At 38.5% G+C, this 16,804-nt stretch overlaps 1 protein-coding gene across 1 annotated transcript; it reads right to left on the reverse strand.

The window, feature by feature from the left end:
- Nucleotides 1-177: 177 nt before the first annotated feature.
- Mcm3 (minichromosome maintenance 3) lies at nt 178-16,521 on the reverse strand. The gene is made up of 15 exons (XM_068394868.1): nt 16,376-16,521; nt 14,258-14,370; nt 13,936-14,144; nt 13,426-13,566; nt 12,157-12,323; nt 11,237-11,401; nt 10,460-10,596; nt 9,522-9,686; nt 7,310-7,657; nt 6,644-6,802; nt 2,737-2,887; nt 2,275-2,415; nt 1,651-1,810; nt 594-784; nt 178-448 (listed from the first exon to the last, which is right to left on the reverse strand). The coding sequence occupies exons 1-15, from the start codon at nt 16,457-16,459 to the stop codon at nt 290-292; spliced, it is 2,490 nt and encodes an 829-aa protein (XP_068250969.1). The 5' UTR covers nt 16,460-16,521; the 3' UTR covers nt 178-289.
- Between the last annotated feature and the right edge of the window lie 283 nt (nt 16,522-16,804).

Raw genomic sequence — 16,804 nt, forward strand, 5'->3', positions numbered from 1 at the left:
GCATTTTGCAAGAGAATGAGACCAACCTGACCTCTCTATGACAAAAATTAAGGCTGTTAGAGCAATTTAAAGAAAATATACTGCAAAATGTGCTGGGGATAAAATAACCCCTTGGGGGTTAAGGGTTGAAAATTTCCAAAGAGCCTGGGAGTGAAAGGGTTAATGAAAATGCATTGGTTCGACTTATTAACATAGAAAGTATTGTAGAACATAAGAATACAAAGATCTAAGTATAAAAATAAGGGAATATACAGTGTAATCCTTGACAAGGAAGCCAATATGATATAATCTAGGTGATTCGGAAGAGCATGTCATCGGCTAGCATGACTTGGTTGGCATCAGTCATGTGCAGTATAGCGGTGTCTACCTCGTCTCCGGTAAACGCACCTTCTTTCGCACCGCTCAAATATTCACGTACGCGTTCCATGGGCAGGGTTTCGGTTGCATCCTGAAATGCAAGAATAATAAATAACATCTTTCAATTGGAATTTCGGTAAACTCAATCACATTGAGATTCAATCAATACATACATAAACAAGATGAAAATTCACTTAATATTTTAATAAACTTGTTAGATTTGAATTAATACGTACCAAGGCAAACAATTTGCTTAGAGAAGTTCGGAATGCCGTCAGTCTGTCTGCGGCAATTTCCTTGCGCGTGGGAGTCGAGGCAGCATCGTCTTTCATTTTAGACTGCCTGGCTACAGTGCTCCTAACTGATGCTGGTGTTGGTGATGTTGGGCCCTCTTCGTCAGCGCTTTCAATATCATAAGGATCATACCCTGCGAAAATGAATTATTCTGCTGTTGAGATGCTTACTAGACAGGCAAGCAAATTGCTTGTAGAAGTTTTCAAAAGTACCAATTACTATAACTCCAGATTATTATTATGCCCCACTTACAAGCATTACTGTGACAGTGCCTCCTAAAAGGCTACACTAACAGCACTAATGATATTGTTACTTGCTAAGGAACAACCCTGGTTGAAAAAGCAGGATGGTATAAACCCAGGGGCCCCAACAAGGAAAACATCCCAGAGAGGAAAGGAAACAGTAACATCAAATAAATATTTCCTATAAACTATTAAAGCTTTAACAAAACAAGAGGAAGAGAAATAAGATATCATGTATGCTAAACTGGAATTTCCTTTAAATTAATTGCAATGCAGAATTTTCTATAAACCTAAAATAATTAACTTGCTGGGATTAACTGTTAAGTTAAGCAGAAAATGATTAAATTTTGGAAGGTCAGGGTCACGGTCAAGCAAAAATGTCCAATTCACGTAGTCAGCCATAAGTTTGGAAATCGTTGTCACAGACTTCAAACTTGGTTCATATTTGATTGTATGAAAATCCGCCCCAATTAAGAAATTATTGTCACAGACTTCAAACTTGGTTCATATTTGATTGTATGAAAATCCGCCCCAATTAAGAAATTATTGTCACAGACTTCAAACTTGGTTCATATTTGAATGTATGAAAATCCGCCCCAATTAAGAAATCGTTGTCACAGACTTCAAACTTGGTTCATATTTGAATGTATGAAAATCCACTCCAATTAATACATGTTAAGGGCAAGAAATAAGCTGCCACAGCAGAGGTCTGCACTCTACGAAGTGTCCCTCTACTTCAACCGTGACATATACTAACCATCATCGCCAGGCTTCTTCTTCGGCTTCTTGGATTTCTGGCTTCCGTCCTGCTCGGTGCGCTTTCTTTTCTTGCTGCCTTCCTCAACTGCTTCGTCCTCCCCTTCTGTTTCAGTTGCACTCTCTTCGTCATCCTTGCGTCTTTTCTTCTTTTCCATAACCTACGAAACCAAATTGATGCAAGAATTTTTACAAAAGCCACTAATCAGAATGCAGTTAATATTAGATTTTCATTATGATAAAATTAGAATAAAAATTGGAAAAAAATCACTACTAGAACATGAATGAAATTTGCCAATTAAAAAAAAATATTAACTAATTGGAACATAACTGCAAATTGTCAATTAAAATGGTAAATAAATTGAACATGAATACAAATTGACATAAAAAAATTAGTATCTAGTTTGAAAATAATGCAATTTGCATACACCTTCAATACCTATACAAGAGGCTCTTAATATGAAAAAAAAGTATGCAAAGTATTTCAACCACAAAGTATCGATTTCATAAGCACAGCTCCTTAGTAAAGCAAAAAGAGAAAGAATAAACTAACGGGTAACAACAAGTTTCCTACTAAGTTCCACAAGTCTCACAAAAAATTCTCCTTCACACAAAACCTAATTACCTTTTTGAAGTAAGCATATGAAACCATCTCGATGGCTGCTTCGGCATCGTCCACGGTGACCTGCCTGGAAAGTCTAGCCTTGGCGTGAGCAGTAGCTAAACGGATTAAGGTCTCTAAGGCACGAGCAGTGACAGGTTGAGTCTGAAATGCAAAAAATTAAAATTCTTTTATAAATGACCTACTTTCAAACTCAAGACTTATTACAACATTTTCTTTTGAAGTTGTCACATCATTTATTCATCATGAACTGTTATTATTATTATTATTGCTTGCTAAGCTACAACCCTAGTTGCAAAAGCAGAATGCTATAAGCCCAGAGGCTCCAACAAGGAAAAATAGCCCAGTGAGGAATGGAAACAAGGGAAAAAATAAAATATTCTAGGAACAGTAACATCAAAATAAATATATAACAAACAAGAGGAAGAGAAATTAGAAAGAATTAAAAACCAATAAAACACTCACCCTTGCCATGTCGGTATGTTCGGTATCTTGAGACCTGAGACGAGAATATTCTTCAGCTATGGCCTCGCACGCTTCTCTAGTCAGAGTTGGTTTGATACTCTTGGCAATATGGATGTATTTCTTCATGAATTTCATACTGACAATCTTGTCTCTGAGGAAAAAAATAAAAATTCTTTTAATTTGAGGAATAAAATAACCATCAATACTTTTGAGATTTGCAGACAAAAAGAAAGTTTATCAACACTTCATTCAAGTGGTACTCGAAACCTTTTCCTGCAAATATAAATTTTGCCAGGACAAACATCAATGTCAATAATTTACCTGACTGAATGTTGGATGGATGCACTTAAGTCTTTATTTCACAAAAATCTCATAAAGAATAATGTATAAATTGTAAAATGACCTACAAAAGGCATCAATTGCCCTCAAACTCTATCAACATCCTTCAAAACAAACAGTGCCTTATGCTAGGTTCACACATTCACGATTTTGCCCCCGAAGACAGGAAAATTGGTAGTTGGAAACCTATAAAGATTATCGAAGGTGTAATGGCCGAATATCGAAGGGGTATTTTTGTCACGTCGGTGAGGCTGGTACGAATGGCAGGAAGCGAGGCGAGCCTTGTGGCCCGAACCGGGCCGACCATTTAGCACCGCGGCAAATGGTCGGGACAACTGCCATTTGTCGTAGCGTGGTCCCCGATGATTCCAGATTTACGGCCTGTGACTTCAATCTTCGGCCTGGTCCCTCCAATCGCACATAATCGAGGAAAATCGGCAATTTTTTTTTTTACAATGGAACAAAAAATCAGCATCGGGAATGTGTGAATCAAGCTTTAGTCAAACATAAATGATGACTAAGGCTGAATCAGTTTTTATTATTATTACCTAAGCTGCAACCCTATTTGGTTAAGCAGGATACTAAAAACCCAAGGGTTCCAACAAGGAATAATAGCCCAGAAAAGAAAGGAAATTAGGAAATAAACAAGCTACAAGAGGAGTATTGAACAATTAAAATACTGTACTTTTAAGATCATCATGAAAATAGATCTTTCGTACCTAATCAATAACCTAAAAAAAAAAGAGAAGATAGAAGTGCTCCGAAGTGTACCCTCAATCATGAGAACTCTACATCACCCTGTATTTCACATAAATAATATACATTACTCAATCCTTCACATGGCTCTAAATCTCCCTGCATACCATGTTGTCAAGACATTACTCAATCCTTCACACGGCTCTTAAATCTCCCTGCATACCATGTTGTCAAGACATTACTCAATCCTTCACACGGCTCTTAAATCTCCCTGCATACCATGTTGTCAAGACATTACTCAATCCTTCACACGGCTCTTAAATCTCCCTGCATACCATGTTGTCAAGACATTACTCAATCCTTCACACGGCTCTTAAATCTCCCTGCATACCATGTTGTCAAGACATTACTCAATCCTTCACACGGCTCTTAAATCTCCCCGCATACCATGTTGTCAAGACATTACTCAATCCTTCACACGGCTCTTAAATCTCCCTGCATACCATGTTGTCAAGACATTACTCAATCCTTCACACGGCTCTAAATCTCCCTGCATACCATGTTGTCAAGACATTACTCAATCCTTCACCCCATCCATCCATATACCAAGGCACTTCCCCCAATTTTGGGGGGTAGCCGACATCAACAAGAAACAAAACAAAAAAGGGGACCTCTACTCTCTACGTTCCTCCAGCCTAACCAGGGACTCAGCTGAGTTCAGCTGGTACTGCTAGGGTGCCACAGCCCAACCTCCCACATTATCTACCACAGATGAAGCTTCATAATGCTGAATCCCCTACTGCTGCTACCTCCGCGGTCATTTAAGGCACCGGAGGAAGCAGCAGGGCCTACCGGAACTGCGTCACAATCGCTCGCCATTCATTCCTATTTCTAGCACGCTCTCTTGCCTCTCTCACATCTATCCTCCTATCACCCAGAGCTTTCTTCACACCATCCATCCACCCAAACCTTGGCCTTCCTCTTGTACTTCTCCCATCAACTCTTGCATTCATCACCTTCTTTAGCAGACAGCCACTTTCCATTCTCTCAACATGGCCAAACCACCTCAACACATTCATATCCACTCTAGCCGCTAACTCATTTCTTACACCCGTTCTCACCCTCACCACTTCGTTCCTAACCCTATCTACTCGAGATACACCAGCCATACTCCTCAGACACTTCATCTCAAACACATTTAATTTCTGTCTCTCCATCACTTTCATTCCCCACAACTCCGATCCATACATCACAGTTGGTACAATCACTTTCTCATATAGAACTCTCTTTACATTCATGCCCAACCCTCTATATTTTACTACTCCCTTAACTGCCCCCAACACTTTGCAACCTTCATTGACTCTCTGACTTACATCTGCTTCCACTCCACCATTTGCTGCAACAACAGACCCCAAGTACTTAAATTGATCCACCTCCTCAAGTAACTCCATTCAACCTGACATTCAACCTTGCACCACCTTCCCTTCTCGTACATCTCATAACCTTACTCTCACCCACATTAACTCTCAACTTCCTTCTCTCACACACCCTTCCAAATTCTGTCACTAGTCGATCAAGACATTACTCAATCCTTCACATGGCTCTAAATCTCCCTGCATACCATGTTGTCAAGACATTACTCAATCCTTCACATGGCTCTAAATCTCCCTGCATACCATGTTGTCAAGACATTACTCAATCCTTCACATGGCTCTAAATCTCCCTGCATACCATGTTGTCAAGACATTACTCAATCCTTCACATGGCTCTAAATCTCCCTGCATACCATGTTGTCAAGACATTACTCAATCCTTCACATGGCTCTAAATCTCCCTGCATACCATGTTGTCAAGACATTACTCAATCCTTCACATGGCTTTAAATCTCCCTGCATACCATGTTGTCAAGACATTACTCAATCCTTCACATGGCTCTAAATCTCCCTGCATACCATGTTGTCAAGACATTACTCAATCCTTCACATGGCTCTAAATCTCCCTGCATACCATGTTGTCAAGACATTACTCAATCCTTCACATGGCTCTAAATCTCCCTGCATACCATGTTGTCAAGACATTACTCAATCCTTCACATGGCTTTAAATCTCCCTGCATACCATGTTGTCAAGACATTACTCAATCCTTCACATGGCTCTAAATCTCCCTGCATACCATGTTGTCAAGACATTACTCAATCCTTCACATGGCTTTAAATCTCCCTGCATACCATGTTGTCAAGACATTACTCAATCCTTCACATGGCTCTAAATCTCCCTGCATACCATGTCAAAACATTACTCAATCCTTCACATAGCTCTAAATCTCCCTGCATACCATGTTGTCAAGCATATTTCCATGATCATTTGTCTTTCTCCATTGCATGGTAGTACAGAAAGTCTTCAACATACATATCTAGGTTCCAAGAATATGTTTGCGAGTCAATTTTTTTTAAATTTTGGCATAGGGTAGGTCTTACCTAACTCCCAATCAAATGATTTTCATCTGCAAATCAACAAATGGTTCCGTTTCATATTGCAAGAGTAGTCCTTGCTTACTGCATAAATTATAAAATATTGTTTTACTAGTATTTTGACAATTTGATACAATACCTGAGATTTGATTTTAGTTAGATTTGTGCTTATATCTAAATGTTAGGTAAGGACATTCTGTATATGAATTAACCTCCGCTAGGCCTATCATTATAGAAAATGGGAGTAGGGTAAACTACACAAAACTCTGGTCGTTCGAGAGGAGGTTCCAGGTAACTCCTAAGAAAGTGTTTCGAGTGTTGGAACAATTAATAATTGGTAAAAGACCAAACTGTAATAATCACATATGCGTCGGAGTTACAGAACTTGTAATAAAATTCTTACTTCTTTGATCTGAGGTTTCCGTGAAGTAGGGCATCGTACTTCTCGTATATGGGAGTGTTGTCGGCTAATTCGTCATCTTCTTGGTCAGGACTCTGGGTGGACAGTACATCAATGCCCAGGCCCATAGGCAAAGCTTCACCATCTTGTTCATGAGCACCCCTGTCAATGAATAACAATATATTTATATGTTGTGGGTTTTTTTATTACTGTAATTATTGTAAAATAAATCTAATTAAAATTGCATCTAATGCATTCTGATTATGAAGATGGGACCACTTTAATTTGAACTCATGAACAACTCAATGTTCCTTAGAAAGGTTAAAATGTATTTTTCCAAACTATACAAGTTCAAGTTATAGAAAAAAAAGTTTGTATTTGTGTAGGAATTCATGTAAAAACAGAAATAATTTAAGAGATGGCTATTTAATTTTCTGATAGAAATATACTCTTGTACACATTACAGAAATATTCTACAAATTTTAGCGTAGCATAAAATATTCAACGTTTAAAAAACTTTTATTTATTCTCAAATAGCCACACGTCAGAAAACAGTTGTATGTAATGTAAAGGTAAGAACATTACCCTATCCTTCTTCCTAACATCATGAAAGACATGAATTATGTACCACATAATGCAGTAATACAATGCAGTTGTAGAACCCCTTACCTGTACCGATGCATCCTCACGACGTGGTCCGAAATCATGCGGTCTGACTCGGGATCAGCGATATCCAGCATAATGAACAGACAATCGAAACGTGAGAGCAGCGAATCCTGGAGGCCAATGTTTTCCATGGGCGTCTTGTACTGATCGTACCGGCCGTACACGGGGTTAGCAGCCGCTAAAACGGAGCATCTGGCATTGAGCCGTGCGTGAATTCCAGCCTTGGCTATGGTCACGCGACCTTGTTCCATGACTTCGTGGATGGCTGTTCTGTCCATGTCACTCATCTTGTCAAACTCATCGATGCAGACGATTCCTCTGTCGGCAAGAACCATAGCACCTGCTTCCAACCTGTGAAAAAAAAAACATTACTAGCTAAGCTACAACGCTGGTTAGAAAAGCAGGATGCCATAAGTTAAAGGGCTCCAACAGGGAAATGTAGGATGCTACACGTTCAAGTAGAAAAGCAGGATGCCATAAGTTAAAGGGCTCCAACAGGGAAATGTAGGATGCTACACGTTCAAGTAGAAAAGCAGGATGCCATAAGTTAAAGGGCTCCAACAGGGAAATGTAGGATGCTACACGTTCAAGTAGAAAAGCAGGATGCCATAAGTTAAAGGGCTCCAACAGGGAAATGTAGGATGCTACAAGTTCCAGGGCTCCAACAGGGAAAAATAGGATGCTGAAAGTTCAAGGCACCCGACAGGATAAGGCAGGATGCTATAAGTTCAAGGGCTCTAAAAGGATAAGGCAGGATGCTATAAGTTCAAGGGCTCTAACAGGATAAGGCAGGATGCTATAAGTTCAAGGGCTCTAAAAGGATAAGGCAGGATGCTATAAGTTCAAGGGCTCTAACAGGATAAGGCAGGATGCTATAAGTTCAAGGGCTTTAAAAGGATAAGACAGGATGCTATAAGTTCAAGGGCTCTAACAGGATAAGGCAGGATGCTATAAGTTCAAGGGCTCTAAAAGGATAAGACAGGATGCTATAAGTTCAAGGGCTCTAACAGGATAAGGCAGGATGCTATAAGTTCAAGGGCTCTAACAGGATAAGGCAGGATGCTATAAGTTCAAGGGCTCTAAAAGGATAAGACAGGATGCTATAAGTTCAAGGGCTCTAACAGGATAAGGCAGGATGCTATAAGTTCAAGGGCTCTTACAGGATAGAGCAGGAGACTATAAGTTCAAGGGCTCTTACAGGATAAAGCAGGAGACTATAAGTTCAAGGGCTCCAACAGGATGCTGAAAGTTCAAGGCACCTGACAGGTAAGAGCAGGATGCTATAAGTTCAAGGGCTCTAACAGGATAAGGCAGGATGCTATAAGTTCAAGGGCTCTTACAGGATAGAGCAGGAGACTATAAGTTCAAGGGCTCTTACAGGATAAAGCAGGAGACTATAAGTTCAAGGGCTCCAACATGGAAAAACAGGATGCTATAAGTTCAAGGGCTCTAACAGGATAAGGCAGGATGCTATAAGTTCAAGGGCTCCAACAAGGAAAAACAGGATGCTATAAGTTCAAGGGCTCTTACAGGATAGAGCAGGAGACTATAAGTTCAAGGGCTCTTACAGGGTAAAGCAGGAGACTATAAGTTCAAGGGCTCCAACATGGAAAAACAGGATGCTATAAGTTCAAGGCACCAGACAGGTAAGAGCAGGATGCTATAAGTTCAAGGGCTCTTACAGGATAAAGCAGGGGACTAAGTTCAAGGGCTCCAACAGGGAATGGCATTATGCTACAAGTTCAAGGGCTCTAAAAAGGAAAAATTAGCCCAGTGAGGAAAGGAAATAAATAAATTTTCATTGAAATGAATATCTTACGATCAGAACACAATTAAAACAGATCTGTCATTTATAACCTATAAACAGACAAGTTTGAACTTCTAAGTTCCACCACTAACTCAACTAACAAGGGGTTTTCATTGAATGAATGGGCTACATCATATGTATTCTATTCCCATGAAAATATTTTACATTTGAATTAAATAAACTAAAATATTTACCATTTACTTAACATTGTGATTATTTTCAAAGTACTTTCTGTGTATTTGTACTTTGATTTACTTTAAATCATCCTTGGGTCATACCTAGCATGACTGCAAAGTTTGTTCAAATTGAGACAGTAATTTTTGGCCACAGTTGCTCATAAACAAACTAAACAAACAGGTGAAAATATTTGATTTTGCCAAATGCAATCGATTAAAAGCAAGAAATTACCTTCTATCGCCAGTTTCCAAATCAGTTGTAACGGCAGCTGTCAGACCTACACCCGAAGATCCCCTACCAGTAGTGGTGATGGCACGAGGGGCCGTGTTCAAAACGTAGCGGAGTAACTGGGACTTCGCCACTGAGGGATCTCCAATCAAGAGGATGTTAATATCACTGGAAATTTAAAAGGGAAAATTAAAAATTGGTTCAGAGCCACAATTATTATGAGAATGGATAACCTCATTAAATGAAGCCTGGAAAATATACTGAAATAATAAAATCAAACGTTATCACTGGAAATTTAAAGGGAAAATTAAAAATTGGTTCAGAGCCACAATTATCATGAGAATGGATAATAACCTCATTAAACGAAGCCTGGAAAAATATACTGAAATAAAATCAAACCTTATTAGTGAAAGGAAGATCGATATTAATGGTTTTGCATTGTGGCCAATGTTGATCAGAGTTTGGCTGCTACATTTGCAACAGTAAACAGCAATAACAATATACTGGGATGATAAACCTATTCTATACTCTTTGTGATCAGTACTGGCCAAAGATTAACTCCCTTATTATGGAGCTTATGAAAATAAAAGTTACTAACCTATATAAAACTTATAAAAATTATAAATTTCAATTTAGATATCTAATTTTCTTATCAATTAAAATGGTGATATATCTCGATAATCCTAAATTTAACCATAGATATTTTACTGAATGGTCATTGACCATGAAAGCAAGAAACTGAAAACTTTCTAGTTCTGTGAGTGCTTCGATAGTGTGGATTTAACAATAAACGACCAATAAGCGGTGCGAAGAACATGATAAAATGACGGTGGAGGTCCCGTAGTGAGTAGGGTTTCCCTGCTGTATAGGACCAGAAAAACATCTCCCTTAAAAGTAAAAGAATGTTCATTAAATCAAAATGCAAGTTTCCCCCAACTCACCCTCTCAGTCTTGTTCCATTGGGAAGGACCTTCTCCACCCCTCCAAGTAACATGCAAAGAAGAGCTTTCTTGATGTATTCGTGGCCGTGGATACTCGGGGCAAGAGACTTCGACAACAATTCAAACACATCCACGCCCTAAAAAAAAGTTTAATCAGCAACAAATATTATTTCAAAGTTCAGTAGATCCTTTCAACGAGATTGAAATATTAAGTAAAAGGTTGTGTATGAATGTATTCATACTATGCTTCCAGAATTTAAGTAATTGGACTATACATTCATAAAATATATTACTCATACTAGCATACTGAAATTAATATTCTAACAGTAAGAATAATCATAAATAATTAATATTACCAAAGAATAATTTAATTTGAAGGCAGAGTGTTTATGGAATCGGCTTACAAAAACTCGGTTATAACACTATAGTCAATTTCTTTTAGCGATGCAGATTTGCACCGACTCGCAGCGGTGCCCTTTTAGCTCGGAAAAGTTTCCTGATCGCTGATTGGTTGGACGAGATAATTCTAACCAATCAGCGATCAGGAAAATTTTCCGAACTAAAAGGGCACCGCTGCGAGTCGGTGCAAATCTGCATCGCTAAAAGAAATGGACTATAGTTGTTATGACATTATGACTAAAGTCAATAACATCACACAATACCTCTACAATATTCTTAATAAACTATTAAAAGATTATCTTTTCATAGGTTATGGAATAAGCTTTCCTACAAAATATAGAGGATAATACAATATAACAAAAAAAACATCAGACTAACCTTTTGCTTTGAGAAGGTCTTGCAATTGCGTACGTCATCGGTAGATATAATAGGCGTTACTTCCTTATTCATTAGAATCACGTTATTCGCTAGGAGAACGGTTCTGAATGTTCCGGACGTAAACGAATTTTGTTTGTTGGGTAAACAACGGTAGATGCCAACAATCTAAAAACAAATAAAATTCATGTTAAAAAAGGGATAGATGCCATAATTCTGTTCTAAAAAGAAGTATATTGTTATAAGCTAGGCTAAACCCCAGTTGGAAAAGCAGGATGCTATAAGCCCAAGGGCTCCAACAGGGAAAAAAAAAAAAAAAAAAAAGCCCATTCAGGAAGGGAAACAAGGAAATTAAATAAACTACAAGAGAAGTAAAGAAAAATTTAAAAATTTCAAGAACAATAACATTAAAATAAATCCTTCCTATTAACGCTATAAAGAGACTCATGTCAGTGTGGCACATACAAACTATAAAATCTAGAAGAATGAGTTTCACGAGTGTAAAAATAGTAGTTCTACGTCACACAAGTTCCTATAAAATACATACATACATATATCAGGGCACTTCCCCCAATTTTGGGGGGTAGCCGACACCAACAATGAAACAAAACAAAAAGGGGACCTCTACTCTCTATGTTCCTTCAGCCTAACCAGGGACTCAACCGAGTTCAGCTGGTACTGCTAGGGTGCCACAGCTCAACCTCCCACATTATCCACCACAGATGAAGCTTCATAATGCTGAATCCCCTACTGCTGCTACCTCCGCGGTCATCTAAGGCACCGGAGGAAGCAGCAGGGCCTACCGGAACTGCGTCACAATCGCTCGCCATTCATTCCTATTTCTAGCACGCTCTCCTGTATAAAATTCCTAAGAGACATCCTATAAAATAAAAGCAATAAATCTACATTGTAACATTTCTTACCTGAATTCGGTCTCCAGGTTTGCACTTGTCAACCAAGTCGTTATCTAGAATGACATCTACCGATCGGGGCAACTGACCGGCTGGGGATTTCTCGGGCATTTCCTGTATGGTAATGGTCTGGTGGTCCTTGTAAACACACAAGCCATACTCGGTTTCCAAAAGATTACCTGTGAGGAATAAAAAAAACACTTTTATTATATGTTTAACCCTTTTACCCCCAAAGGACGTACTCGTACGTTTCACAAAAGCCATCCCTTTACCCCCATGGACGTACCGGTACATCCTTGCAAAAAAATGCTATAAAAATTTTTTTTCTTCTTATTTTTGATAATTTTTTGAGAAAATTCAGGCATTTTCCAAGAGAATGAGACCAACCTGACCTCTCTATGACAAAAATTAAGGCTGTTAGAGCAATTTAAAAAAAAATATACTGCAAAATGTGCTGGGAAAAAAATAACCCCCTGGGGGTTAAGGGTTGGAAATTTCCAAATAGCCTGGGGGTAAAAGGGATTAAAGGTTGCTCATGAATGGCAGAGGCAAGGGAGTGACATTGACCTATCAAGCAGGACGATGTCCTAAGACTGACCATATATACATATGCCCCTCTCCACCCAAGCTTGGACCAAGGAGGGCCAGACAATGGCTACTGATGACTCAGCAGATAAGACCTATGGGCTCCCCCAAAACCCCCATCCTTAGCTCACAAGGGTGGTGAGGTTGCAGCAACCAAAGAAACTAACGAGTTTGAGTGCACCTCAATCCGCAGTCTGGCAATCACCAGGCCTCCACGACCCAAAAGATTATCATTGCTAATCATAACGAATGTTAGAAAAAGGGTATAACCGGTAGGTCCTCGACTTACAAACATTCGGAGACAACCGCAAATCCAACCGAGCTATTGTAACACAAGTTCCTAATTAAATACCGTAAAACAATATTGTATAATTAACTGCAGTAAGCAAATGATATTTGCAATAAGAAATGGAACTTTGTTGACTTTTGCAGCTGAAAATCATTGGCACATGAGTTAGGTGAAGCTTACCCTAGTTCAAAATTCAACGTCCAAACAGCTTCTTCGAACTCATAACTTGTTGAGAACTGTCTGTGTAAGTTTTATAATCAGCAAACTTAACAGAAATCAACCAGAAAATAATCATAATTATGAAACAAACACCTAAAACAGAAAAATGGCAAATACCATTCTGAATAATCAAGTATTCAATTAATTTAATTACTGTATTGGAGAAAATAATTCAGAACAATCTTTACCGTCATCATCCTTCGTCGGATAGATAGCAGTTGACGGATAGGGGGTGTAGGAGGTCATGTCCATGTATCGGCGCTCCAAAGTCTTCTTAGTGGCGGGGCAGTAATGAACAGATCTCACAACTTTAGGGCGAACCAAAGAGCCTGTGAATCATAAGATCAATTAATATATATCCATTGGGATCAACTGTATAAAATAGGCAGTTGGAATTTTTCAAGAAAAGTTTCAATAATTTACTGCAGCCAGGAACTTGAAAGAAAAGTAAAGCACTAGACATTAAGAAATTAACTTTTGATAATATTGAAATTACATCACCATCAAAGTTTTGTTAATAATTAAAAATAAGTATTAAACATAATATCACAAATCTCAGTAACTTGTATTTTTCCTTGTGATATAAACCGGAGTCCTTTAAATAGGAGAGATCAAATTAGTCCCCTGATTAAAGAACAAGTGTTTTTTTTTTTTTTAAACAGACTTGAAAATAAAATACTCTTCACCATTTCACTCACATTTTGTAACAATGCCTTCGACACAGACCAGATTTCCCAGGTGCCTGGCATTGAGGGTCCTAGGAGATACATGTTTACTACCAAAACTGCCTTCAAACCCAACGAAAAGTTCTTCCTGTTTCTTGGCGTAGTTCGTGTCTACCACGGCAACAAACTCCTTCAAGGCTTGATGGAAGGCCGGCAACTCTTCGTAGCCAGACTTCAAAAGTCTGCAATACAAAAACAATATTCAATGCAATTTAATCAACATAAAGATGGTTTTATAGGTCATTATTTCAAGTTGAAAAACACATCAATCCCTGAAAAAAGGTCCAATAAATACCCGACGGCACGCTGGGGATTCTTCTTTCGCAGATCGTTGATGTTAACATTCAGGCGGCATTCTCCATTTGCAACCATATCACGAACCAGCTGTGTGTACACGCCTGAGTCGTCCTGTTGGGGCAAAATACATTTAAGTACTTTTCCACACTTATATAGTTCATTTAAGAGGCTAATTAATACAGAAGAGGCATAGTTTTTCTTATTCAATACTGTACTTCCTTGTCTTCAAATAGGTGTCTTAAGAATTGAGCTCTGTACCAGATATATATATATTTTTTTTTATATTTCTTGTATTTTCAAACAAATTATCCTTTTAAAGAAGTTTTGTCACATTAAGGGCTAGTAATGATTCAAAAACAATGAAAACTATCATGTATAACGAGCAGGGCTAAATGGCAAATAACAACGACAGTTAGTTAAGACTATGCACATTATCAGCCTCCTGTACCCCTTAGGGAAAAACGTTACAAGATAAGGATAGAATAGTGAACGGTATATGCAACCGATATCTCATGATACTTTTACCCCCCTCCATGAAATAATGTTAAATCGCGAGCGCAGCAAGCTACAGCGGAGCAAAAATCAATTGAACTTAGTGATGAATCAGATAACAAAAATAATGGGGGTGCATGTATGATAGTGGCCAGCTAAGAATACAGCCATCTACGCCCCCTTTAGCCAAGTAGGTAAGGACACAGCTTGTAAGTTAGGTAGTGGGGGAAGATAATGGACACAGCTAGTAGGTTAGGTGGGGAAGTTTACGGACACAGCTAGTAGGTTAGGTGGGGAAGTTTACGGACACAGCTAGTAGGTTAGGTGGGAAAGTTGACACAGCTAGTAGGTTAGGTGGGAAAGCTTATGGGCACAGCTAGTAGGTTAGGTGAGGAAGTTTATGGACAAAGCTTGTACGTTAGGTGGGGTGTAGAGGTTTAATAGGAAAACATCTTATGAACAACTAGAAAATGGGACAAAAATTCACATTTTCTATGCACATGGGAGAAACTGGCCACTGATATACAAAGGCTCCAAATAATGCCAATATATTAGCCTACGGAGCTAACATGCCTAGCGAAACATATTCCGCTTTCCTAATGAGATTACTTTAAATAACCTGCGAAGAAAACTATGGCGGGGCATAAGCAAACATATTTTATTTGGCGTACCCAACGTACAGGTATATACGGTCCATTAAGGCGGTTTTTTAGTATAATACTGATACAAATGAGTATACAAAAATCACGTTTTCTATGAGTGCTAAAAACCTGGCTAACAAAAACACCAGTGTTTTGATCATGTTTCATTACTAATATGCTTTTTTTGGCCAAGGTGATTTTTTCTAATCAAGATAATTGTGGCAAGTAACCTGCAACCTCCCTTACACTGCCGTATTTAGTCGGCAGTCATACATACAGGTGGCCACTATTATACAAACACTCCTAAAACACCACAAAATACATTAAATATACTTTTATTTTTTCTAAACTATTTATCATATTCTACCATTATACCCCAAACGATTCACTGCTATGCAGTCGACTAGCTGCCCCTTTAGCGGACCTCAAACCTGTGGTGATTTAATCGAAGATTTAGCAAGCTGTAACATACATGGTAATATATGTTATGCAAAATTATTCAAGAAACCTTATTATATAACTCGAATGTCGAGTTGATACAGACCCCCAGTATGAGGTAGGCGAGTCATCCATTAACTCTAGCCATGTAAAAAAAAAACATTAATAAAACTATTACTCCAACGTTATAATGCCAAAAGGAACATTTATAGTTTTGAGAGCACGAAAAAGCTTTTTATTCTATAATGAAATAAAAATGCGGTAGGGTTGAAAAGTTGTGGTAGGCGAGTGTACCCCTAGCTATGAAAAAAAGCCTTATTAAACTATTAATCCAACTTTATAATCCAGAAAAGAGCATATCCCTGGTTTTAAAAAAACAAAAAAGCTTTTTACTCTTTAATAAATTGCGATAATATTGAAAATACCGGACTCGCCCATATACCAAGCCGAGTAGCAACAGGTCGGCCGAAACAAGCATGAGCAAGCCACCCATATCACGTATTTAACAAGTTAATATCACCTCCAAATTACAATCCAACACTTACATCATCTTCCAGAAACTCCAAATATTCCCTCTGGATGTCCCGAATGCGCTGATCGACGACAATATCGTTAGTAGTGGTACCCATTTTGGAGGAACTTAAACAATGCTACTATTAGCGAGTAGTGGCGGCGGACGACAACAGGGTTACCAGATTATTTCCACTGGATTATCGTACATGAGCCTTAAAATTGTCGTTATTCAACCAAGATTATCGTACACACTTTGAACAAGATTATGAAGGAGTAACATATATAGTTTATTTCAAGGTATTTTAGTATAATTGTTTAATCAAAAACACACACATACATTGTATATACCCAAGGTATGTATCGTACCGGACCCAAAATAATCGTACACGTACGATAATTATCGTACGAATGGCAACCCTGGGCGGACGACAACAGGTTTCCCGCGTAAATATTCCCGCCAA

This window comes from Palaemon carinicauda, chromosome 20 (assembly GCF_036898095.1).
Source record: "Palaemon carinicauda isolate YSFRI2023 chromosome 20, ASM3689809v2, whole genome shotgun sequence".
In the NCBI taxonomy this organism is placed as follows: domain Eukaryota; kingdom Metazoa; phylum Arthropoda; class Malacostraca; order Decapoda; family Palaemonidae; genus Palaemon; species Palaemon carinicauda.

Coding starts and splice junctions, on each gene's coding strand:
- Mcm3 (XM_068394868.1), bottom strand. CDS start 16,459: ATGGGTACCACTACTAACGATATTGTCGTCGATCAGCGCATTCGGGAC. Junction 9,687..10,459: donor AATGGAACAAGACTGAGAGG/GTGAGTTGGGGG, acceptor TTAAATTTCCAG/TGATATTAACATCCTCTTGA. Junction 6,803..7,309: donor GTGAGGATGCATCGGTACAG/GTAAGGGGTTCT, acceptor ATTCATTGACAG/GGGTGCTCATGAACAAGATG.